General features: G+C 39.8%; 1 protein-coding gene across 1 annotated transcript; it reads left to right on the top strand.

Moving 5' to 3' along the window:
- The first annotated feature begins 3,964 nt into the window (after positions 1–3,964).
- On the top strand, positions 3,965–4,813 carry LOC145096264 (uncharacterized). The gene has a single exon (XM_079034020.1). It carries the CDS (start codon positions 3,965–3,967, stop codon positions 4,811–4,813), a length of 849 nt encoding a protein of 282 aa, XP_078890146.1.
- Positions 4,814–10,985: the final 6,172 nt, after the last annotated feature.

Genomic DNA, 10,985 nt, shown 5'->3' with positions numbered 1-10,985 from the left:
TTTGTTTAAGCTATGGGTTGTAAACTTTTAAATATTGCTATGGTGATGTATCTTTATCTTTTGCAATGAAACCGTTATCGCTGTCATATCTTGCGTTTCCGCTTTAGCGGGGTGTGAGATAAGGCATCACAAATCAGGCCAATCTAGTCTTAATAAGAATACCTAGCCTACTCTAGTATGCATATCATATCATAACATATCTTATAACTTATAATGTAAGGGTATTTTGGGAAATCACCGTTTAGGCGCTGGCTGATCGTACACACTGCTCTGCTCTGCTCTTTTCAAAAACTATTTACTCTTGAGAAAATTTTGTGAATTTCATTTTTAAAATCCCTCAAATCTTCACTTTGAGTGCAGATATGCCCGAAGGTGCACCCGAATCCCTCAAACCAAGGCTCTGATACCAACTTGTAACACCCAAAATTTTCAATTAATTTTTCACAATTTTAAAACATACTTCCATTCACAAAATAATAATAAACATAGTGTATCCACTATCATCATAGAAAAACATATCCCATAATCATATAAACAAAACCTCCATGAGTGTGTACAGATCATGCTGACGCCTTCCCGCGATCATCAATAGTACCTGAAACACATACACAAAACTCTGAGTTCCCCAAAATACCACATAAACACCTATCAGCCACTCAAGGTTGTAACTTTGATGACCCTCTGGTCGAATATCTTTGTGGGACCCTCTTAGTCCGATAACTCTGTGGACCCACTGGTCCTAACTCTGTAAACTCTGAATCATGCATATCACATATCACATAGAATCACAACACATAGATAGAATACAAGATACACTGTCACATAACTCTGATTACCACTCTAGGTAAAGTATAGTGAGAAGACTCACCTCAGGAATCTCGGTAAAATCTCGATATCAGAATACATCCCTAGCCTCCGCCTAGTCACAATAATAAATTTCATTAAATAAATGTCTCTTCATATTTGGATATTCTCTCATGCAAATCCTTGGAAGGGTAAAATACCATTCTACCCCTCTAAAGGCCCGAGGCCCATTTGTTGACAAAACTTAAAAGTCAACCTAAAAGTCAACTGTCCATTTTGAGCAGACTCGCCGAGTGCATACGACGACTCGGTGAGTCCCATCGTCCCCACAGACTCTTCCCTTCTAAGCCTTACTCGACTCACTGAGTCACCCCTCAACTCACCGGGTCACCACTGGAGTCAGACCTCGGGGTAATCTGGTTCGACTCATTGAGTCTACATATGGACTCGGCGAGTTTCCTCCATGGACTTGCTCATACAACCTCTTGAGGTCAGATCTGCTTAGCCAAATCATAGATCTAACCCTTAAACTCTCAAAAGTCACGTAAAGGTGCTACCTTTACGTGCATGCAACCCAAAACAAGCCTCAAATGGAGAAATAACACTAGAAATGGTAACCTAGTCTTCAATTGCTTATTTGCTGGCAAAATGCTAGAAGGTAATGACTCTAGGGACCTCTCATGGTCCAGATTTGATGTCATAATCCAAAAGAGGACCTCATACTCAATAGATCTTGCATAATATGAGGGTAAAAACCCTAAAATCAAGAAGTCCAACCAATATAACAGAAAATGGAAAGGATTCTACCTCCAAAGATGATATCACAAGATGATTAGCTCTGATCCAGTCCCCTTCACACTCTAGACTTGTGCTGCTATCTTCCTTGAAGCAAAACCACACAAAAATATGAAGAAATAACCTCCTCTTGCCCTGAAACTCACTATCTCGACTCTCTAGGGTTTCTCTGGAACAAAGTGGCCGCAAATGAAGGCCATAATGGTCTTTAAATAGGCTCCCAAACCCGGGGATTAGGGTTTTCCTAATCAGCACTGACTCGGCGAGTCGGGTCCCAACTTGTCGAGCCCGTGCGCGAAAATGTGCCAAAAGATCAGATTCTACTCGACGAGTTGAGGCATCAACTCGTCGAGTTCCTTAATAAAACAATAAATTAATAATTAAATTAGCATACCCAAATTCAAGATGTTACAATTTGTGGTTATGAATTGCTATAACCATGTTAAACCAATTCACAAGTGTTATTCCATTAAGTCTAATGATAAGTCAATCATATCATCCATGAAGTGTACCCCAAAATCAACCAATTCCACTTCTTTGAATTTAATCCAATCTTTTACTTGTTTACTTTTCATATTTTCATTCTAGCTAGTTTTAACTTTTGTTAAACAATTGAAAGAACTAGACACCCCCCCTTTTTTTCGTACTTTTAATTTTATTTTGCAAGTATTTTACAAAGATTTACATAGAGATTTAAATTGAACCAATCTCTGTGAATACGGTCCCTTTACCACTATACACTATTTTAGTGTAAAAGATTTAGGGTTATTAATTTTGTTGGCCTCAACAACCACCAAACTTTGGCGCCGTTGCCAGGGATTGGTTTATTTTTAATCAATTTGTTTCTCTATGCCCAGATCTCAGCGTACAGGTGACTTGATTTACAACTCAGAAATCGAAAAAGAAGTAAGGCGTTTGGCGAAGGAAAAGCGAATGGAACGTGGTCAAACATCTAATCCTCACAGGGATCCGGAAGTTGAACCCACTTCATCAAGTGATACGGAACCCGATTCTAGTTCCGACCCCCACCAAGAAATTCCCAAAACACCACCTCTACAACAAAACCCCCCATTATTAAACCAATTGCAATGGCGGACGGAGGAGAGGCTCCCGAAAGAACTTTGAGGCAAATGATGGAGAGCGATGCTACACAAACTCCAACCGGTATCAATTACCCAGTTTTAGAAGGAGGTTCGGAATTAAAGTAAAGTATAGTCCATCACCTCCCAACTTTTCATGGATTGGAGAACGACGACCCATATAAGCACTTGAAGATGTTCCACATTATTTGCACTAGCATGAAGCCACAAGGGTCAACCGATGACCAAATCAAGCTAAGGGCATTCCTCTTTTCATTGGCCGATAGAGCAAAGGATTAGTTATTCTATCTTCCCTCGGGGTCAATCAAATCATGGACTGACATGGCAAGAGCTTTTCTTGATAAGTTCTATCCCGCTTCAAGAGTCTCAAGTCTTAGAAATGAGATTTGTGGAATCCGCCAAGGTCAAAATGAGACTTTTCATGATTATTGGGAGAGGTTCAACAACTTGGGACATGTGCAACCATGGGACATCCTACGGATATGTTTCCCATCCTTCAAGAAGATGCAGAGCATGTGAATGCCACGGGAGAGTTCCAAAACTACCACAACAAACCATCTAGTTACCAAAATTCTTACAATTCATGATTATGTTTCCCATCCTTCAAGAAGATGCAGAGCATGTGAATCCCACGGGAGAGTTCCAAAACTACTACAACAAACCATCTAGTTACCAAAATGCTTACAATTCAAGTCGGAAGCCAAATCCCAACATGAGCTACAACCCAAGACCATTGCCTCAAAATGAATTGGTTAGACCATCCTATCCGCCACCACAACTTCATTACCAACATCAACAACCACAGTATCAACCCAAACCGCACCCTCCACATCATCATCAACAACCTCCTCAATCTCAACTAAGTAGCTCCGGAATGTCTCTTGCATACATTGTCAAATCCCTAGCTACTAGTACCCAACAATTCCAAAAAGATACAAGGACTAGTATCTCCAACCTTGAAGCACAAATGGGAGATATAGTTACATCCATAAGCAAGTTGGAATCCCGTGGTAAACTACCTTCTCAAACCGAAAAGAACCCAAAATGTCAATGTGGTGACCTTGAGAAGTGGCAAACAATCCGGAGAAAGTAGTTCAAAGAAGAAGCCAAGGGAAGAAGATGAAGAAATAGAGATCATTCCTGTTGAAGAACCTATAATCAATATTGATACACAAGTCGGAGCCCCAAAGAAGACTACCCCTCTAGTGACACCAATACCCACTCAACCACCATTCCCCTCCCGACTTGCAACTTCAAAGAAGAATATGGAGGAGAAAGAGATTTTAGACACCTTCCGAAAAGTGGAAGTAAACATTCCTTTACTTGATGCAATCAAACAAATTCCGAGATATGAAAAATTCTTGAAGGAGCTTTGCACCAACAAGACAAAGTTGAAAGGAAATGAGAAAATCTTGATGAACGAAAATGCATCCGCGGTTTTACAAAGGAAACTTCCACCCAAGTGTAAAGATCTCGAAATATTCACGGTCCCTTGCAATATTGGAGATGTCACTTTTAGTAGTGCTATGCTTGATCTTGGTGCCTCTATCAGTGTCATGCCCTACTCTGTGTATGAATCATTGAATGTCGGACCCTTAAGTGAAACCGGTGTCATAATCTCTCTTGCGGATAAATCAAGTGTCTTACCTAGAGGTGTTTTGGAAGATGTCCTAGTGCAAGTAAACCAATTGGTCTTTCCGACGGATTTCTATGTGATTGACCTAGATGAACAAGTATCCTCAAAATCAGGTATAATCTTACTTGGGAGACCATTCTTGAAGACGGCTAGAACAAAGATTGATGTGTATGTGGGAAGCTTAACAATGGAATTTGATGGTGAAAAAATAAGTTTTAACATTTATGATGCTATGAGGTATCCTAGTGATGTTTCATCTTTGTGCTTTACAGATGTTGTCGAACAATTAGCTCAAGAATTGTTCGAGTTGTGTGATGATGACATGTTAGAGATGGTTTTAAGCAAGGGGTTTGATTGTGCAAAATTACCCAAGAAGTTGAAGCTCTACTCGCTAGACCCCAAAATTGAAAGATTAGTCAACAATTTGGAGATCAAGAAGACCACCCAATTTAGTGTGAAGCAATTTGAATTACCTTAAACTCACACGAGATTGCCACCCTCCCTTATCCAACCGCCAGAATTAGAATTGAAGTTCCTTCCTCAACATTTGAAGTATGCGTACTTAGGAGACAACGAGACTCTTCCGGTCATCATTTCAACTCACCTAACCAAGTGTGAAGAAGAAAAGCTCCTCGAGGTGTTGAGGGAACATAAAGAAGCAATGGGTTAGACAATTGCGGATATCAAGGGTTTGAGTCCCTCCACATGTATGCACAAAATCTTAATGGAGGATGAATGTAAGCCGAGTAGAGACGCGCAAAGAAGGTTTAATCTGCCAATGATGGAAGTGATCAAGAAGGAGATTTTGAAGCTCCTTGATGCGGGGATGATCTATCCAATCTCGGATAGCAAATGGGTGAGCCCGGTCCTAATCGTGCCGAAGAAGACGGGAATCATAGTGGTCGAGAACAAAAAAGGTATGATGGTCCCCACCCGTGTGCAAAACGGATGGAGAGTATGTATTGACTATCGCAAACTCAATGCAAGCACATGAAAAGATCATTTTCCATTACCTTTCATTGATCAAATGTTAGAAAGGTTGGCCGGAAAATCCCACTATTGTCATCTCGACGGGTATTCCGGTTTTCACCAAATGTCGGTGGCACCGGAAGATCAAGAAAAGACAACTTTTACATGTCCATTTGGCACTTTCCCACACCTTAGAATGCCATTCGGATTGTGTAACGCCATGGCCACTTTCCAACGTTGTATGGTTAGTATCTTTTCGGAATATGTTGAAAATATAATTGAAGTTTTTATGGATGATTTCACGGTATATGGCAACTCCTTTCAAGAGTGTTTGACCAATCTCACCAAAATTTTAAAAAGATGCATTGAAACAAATTTTGTTTTAAATTTTTAGAAATGTCATTTCATGGTGAGTCAAGGTCTCATTTTGGGTCACATTATGTCAAAGAAAGGAATTGAGGTAGATAAGGCAAAAATTGATGTTATTCAAAGCTTACCTTACCCAACTTGTGTTCGAGAAGTTCGTTCTTTTTTGGGCCATCCAGGTTTCTACCGACGATTTATCAAGGACTTTTCGAAGATAACAAGACCAATGTGCCAACTCTTGCAAAAGGATGTTGATTCTGAATTCAACGAGGTGTGCAAAGAAGCTTTCGACAAGCTCCAAGAGTTGCTCACATCCGCACCCATCATGCAAGCACCAAAGTGGGATCTCCCATTTGAGATTATGTGTGATGCAAGCAACTATGCAATAGGCGCCGTTTTGGGTCAAAAGAATGGGAGGGCCTCCCATGTGATCTACTATGCATCAAGGACACTAGACAATTCTCAAAGCAACTACTCTACTATGGAGAAGGAGCTATTGGCCATAGTGTTCGCCTTGGAGAAATTTAGACAATACCTACTTCGTACCAAGGTCATAGTGTATTCGGATCACGCGGCACTTAAGTACTTGATGACGAAGAAAGATGCAAAGCCTAGACTCATCCGGTGGATTTTATTGTTACAAGAATTTGATTTGGAAATCCGGGACAAGAGCGGATGCGAGAACCTTGTTGCCGATCATCTAAGCCGGATCACTTCAAATGAAACTCCTCTCCCATTGCGGGACAAGTTTCCGGATGAGCATCTCTTTTCCCTCACTCAATCTACTCCTTGGTACGCTGATATCGTTAACTTTTTGGTCACGAAGAGGTATCCCGACACATTCACACGTGCTCAAAAAGACAAGTTGAAAAGTGATGCAAAATACTATGTGTGGGATGAACCTTTTTTGTGGAAACATTGTCCCGATCAAATCATTAGGCGATGTGTGCCCCAACAAGAGCACCAATCCATTTTGCAATTTTGTCATGAATTTTATTGTGGGGGACACTTCGGACCTAGCCGGACTTTGAGAAAGGTCCTTAAGTGTGGATTATTTTGGCCAACCATGTCACGCAATTGTTACTTGTTTTGCAAAAGTTGTGAGCGGTGCCAAAGGATGGGAAACATTTCGCAAAAGAGCCAAATGCTCCAAAATCCAATCCTCATTTGTGAAATTTTTGACGTGTGGGGGATTGATTTCATGGGCCCGTTTCCCATCTCATTTGGCAACATTTATATTTTGCTCGCGATTGACTATGTTTCTAAATGGGTTGAGGCCAAAGCCACAAGATCGGACGATGCCAAAACGGTTACCGAGTTTTTAAAGTCTAATGTTTTTGTGAGATTTGGTGTGCCTAGGGCTTTGATTAGTGATCGAGGGACGGATTTTTGTAACAAGATTATGGAGGCTTTATTGAAGAAGTATAATGTGACCCACCGTGTTTCAACAGCCTATGACCTTCAAATGAACGGTCAAGCAGAGGTTTCGAATCGTGAAGTGAAGAGTATACTTGAGAAAACAGTGAATCCCTCAAGAAAAGACTGGAGTTCAAGGCTTGATGATGCCTTGTGGGCCTATCGGACCACGTATAAGACCCCGATAGGAATGTCCCTGTTTAGGTTAGTCTTTGGAAAACCATGTCATATCCCCGTGGAACTGGAACACCATGCATGTTGGGCGGTCAAAGAATGCAACTTTAGCATCGATGAGGCGGGAAGGCATAGGAAGCTTCCACTCCAAGAGTTTGAGGCGTTGAGAAATGACTTCTATGAAAACTCAAGAATTTACAAGGAAAGGACAAAGCTTTTCCATGACAAGTCCATTACCCGCAAACATTTCGAGCCGGGACATAGGGTTTTGCTTTATCATTCGCGATTGAAATTGTTGGGTCAAAAAATATGGTTTATACTTTGCTTTTCTAGGAAAATATATTTTTCTATAATGTAATATGTAATCTTGTGGCTGTGTACGGCTGCACATGTGTGTGCGGCCACACACCTTGTGTACGGCCGTACACGCGTGTGCAGTTGTACACTCGTATACTGCTGGGAGTGCTATAAATAGAGGAGTGCATGTGGGAGTGTAAGGCGAGAGAAGAGAGAGAATGTTAAAGTGAAGAATAGTGTGTGTGAGAGAATCTATTGTAAGAAGCATCAACATATCATCAATATATCATTAGATTCGTCTTAATTCTTCTTCTCATTCTCTTCTAATTGATCTGACATCATCCAATTGATTGGGATTCCGCATCATCAATTGGATCTGATTGATACCCAAGCAATTTTGGGGACTTATAATTGTTGTTGGGTCAAAAATATGGTTTATACTTTGCTTTTCTAGGCAATTGGGTTTTCAGTCATTTAATATGTATTTTGTGAGGCTGTGTACGGTTAGACATGTGTGTGCGGCTATACACTCGTGGACAGTTAGTGTTCATATAATAGATGTTAGGTGGGTGAGGAGTGCATAACCAAGGAGCTTGTTTTAGAGAGAGAGAGAAAGTTAAAGAGAAGAAGAGTGTGTATGAGAGAATCTATTGTAAGGAGCATAATTCATATCATCAATACATCATTAGACTCATCTTAATTCTTCTTCTCCTTCTCTTCTATTTTGATCTGACATAATCCAATTGATCGGGATTCCGCACCATCAATTGGATCTGATTGATACACAAGCAATTTTGGGGACTTACAAGTGGTATCAGAGCAAGGTTGTATCAATCAATTTTTTCAGATCTAGAGCTTATTTTATCTTATTTTGAAAAGATTATTGCGTGTTTGGATAGATCTCTGAAAAATAAGGGGGGTTTCTTCTTTGCATTTTTCATAAAAACGAGTTTTTGATCGAGTTTTGGAGCAAAAAATGGTGAAAAACGTCGTTTTTTTCGCGAACCTATTAAAGGTGTGCGGCTCGGTCCGAAGTTCGCATTGTGTACATAAAAAAAAAGGGGGAAAGAATTTTTTAGGCTCCCAAATTCGAACACAGGACCTCTAAGTCATCAAACACACCTCTTACCAGTTGATCTACCAAGAAACTTGTTAAAGATCTCGTTCCTTTTAAACTTAACGTGTTCCCAGCACAACATAAATGAAAAGAAATCCAGGGGTAGCAAGATTCGAACCTAGGACCTCTAGTTCACAGCCCCACGCCTTAACCAACTCAACTAGGAGGCTCCTTATGTCATTTTTCCGAAACTTAAAATATAACTCGCCCTTTTTGCATCTAATTTTGCAAACTAGCAAATTCAACCCAAAAATTCAATTTCTTTTTATCTTTAAATTCCAATTTCAACCAAAAATTTTAGTTTTCATTTTTGATTTTTTTTTATCTAAAATTTTAACTTTGACTTTTAAGATTTGACCTTTGACATTAAAATTTGACTTTCTCGTTTAAATTTTAAATTTTCAAATTTAGCTTTTCGGTTTGACTTTTAAGTTTGACTTTTTCAAGTTTGACTTTTGAGTTTGACTTTTGAGTTTGACTTTTTCAATTTGACTTTTAAAGTTGACTTTTTCGGTTTTTAAGTCAAAGGGCAATTAAAAAAAATGATGACTTCCCCATCCATTCCGGTAAATGAAGTTTCATGTTCTCCAATTAAAAATTTTTACGAGAATCAATAGATATAATCAAGAGAGAGAATGAGGACTTAAAATACGAAGGATATCAACTCAGAAAAGGACATAAACCTCTGAAAGCACAAATAGAAGCCAAAATTATGGATTTCCGAAAACTGCAAGAACATTACAGCAACAAGTGTGAAAATTATGATTACATTAAGAAAAAACTTGGTGTTGTAACTGAGGAACTTGACGCTTTGAAAATTAAGTATGGAAAAATAGATATTAGTTTCAAAAATTATATTGCGTCAAGTAAGACAATCGAGTCATTATTTGAAAGCCAATTAAAATTCAAAGATAATCAAAACAAGGGTTTAGGGTATGATTGTGTTCCTCCACCTTTCAATCATAACTACATATCCATCCCTATGACACAGGAAGAAATTGACAAGGAGGCACATCTCCAATATGGGAAACCTGTTGCATTTGTGCCAAAAAAAAGGATGAAGTGAACGTTTCTAATGATTCTGTTACATGTGCAGGTAAAGTAGTAAAAGATGAGAACAAGGAGAAAACTATTGAACAATCCAATGACTCCTTGAACTCTGAATCTGTTGCTTCGAACTCAGTTGCTTCTGATCAACCTGCTGTTGAGAAATACAGGCTTCCAAACCATGCGAAGCCGACGGCTTGTTGTAAGTGTGCATGTGGGAACAACCAGAGACAAGGCAAGGATACGTCACCAGGGGCAGGAAGAAACAACTTCACAGTGAAGAAAAAGACTTGTTTTCACTGTGGAACACCTAGACACATTGCCAGAAATTGTCCTAATCGAGCATTCGTTCCTTACTATGTACAAGGCTGGCAAAACGCGCCGAGAGGGAGATTTTCTAAAAGAAACCCCTCAAGGTCACGTTCAGACAATGGTGACTGGAACGCGTAGAAGGCCAAGAATCAAACCCACAAGGCCAACAATCTGAATCCCAAAGGCATGAAGGGAATGTCGGCCAAGAAGTCCAATCCAAGAAATGCTCCAGTGAAGGCAAGACCAGTTAGGTCAAAGTCATCTCGACGATCGGCTTCAAGTTCAAAATCAAGTGCCGAGGCACCCATCGGTTTAAAAAAAGAAATGGGTTAAACCCAACTACAAATGGGTTCCAAAGGTTCAATCTCCCAAATCTTCTAACGATTCTAATATTTCTACATCCTCTGTTTGTGATAAATAGGATATGTCACGGGAGAGAGTACCGTGCAAGGATGAAAAAGGTCAACTCAGTTTCAAAATTGACTGGGTTGCAAAGACCAACCGATCCTGCTCTGTGTCGGAACAGCTATGGAGGCATATCATCAGACTTCGGTTTGTTGATAGTGGCTATTCTAGACACATGATAGGAGGCATCTCTCAACTGTGCAACACTTAGAACTTTGTTTGAGAGTATGTGTCCTTTGCGGGAGAAAGGAAGGAAGGAGAGGATCACATGGGGTTTGTGCTTAACGACATGAAGAATTTTGGGATCTTTTCTGAGATTATGCGTGTTGTTCTCAGACCTTCTGGATGGAAATTCAATTGGTGACTTATGGTTTGAGTTTTCTTCTCTATACTCTTGAGTTTATCTTACTCTGATTTGTTTTAAAGACAATTCTTCATTATCTTAATAGTTTTTCGTTAGTAGTTATTTTTGGGAAGTGATATCAACAAGGATAACGGGTAATCTGAGTCTGTGTAAAGTACCAAAGCTGAATTGTCTAGGCTCTGT

This window comes from Lactuca serriola, chromosome 3 (genome assembly GCF_051521515.1).
Source record: "Lactuca serriola cultivar US96UC23 chromosome 3, Lser_US96UC23_V15, whole genome shotgun sequence".
Classification (NCBI taxonomy): domain Eukaryota; kingdom Viridiplantae; phylum Streptophyta; class Magnoliopsida; order Asterales; family Asteraceae; genus Lactuca; species Lactuca serriola.
The sequence above is the reverse complement of the archived record's forward strand: the minus strand, read 5'-3'. Positions and strand labels throughout refer to the sequence as shown.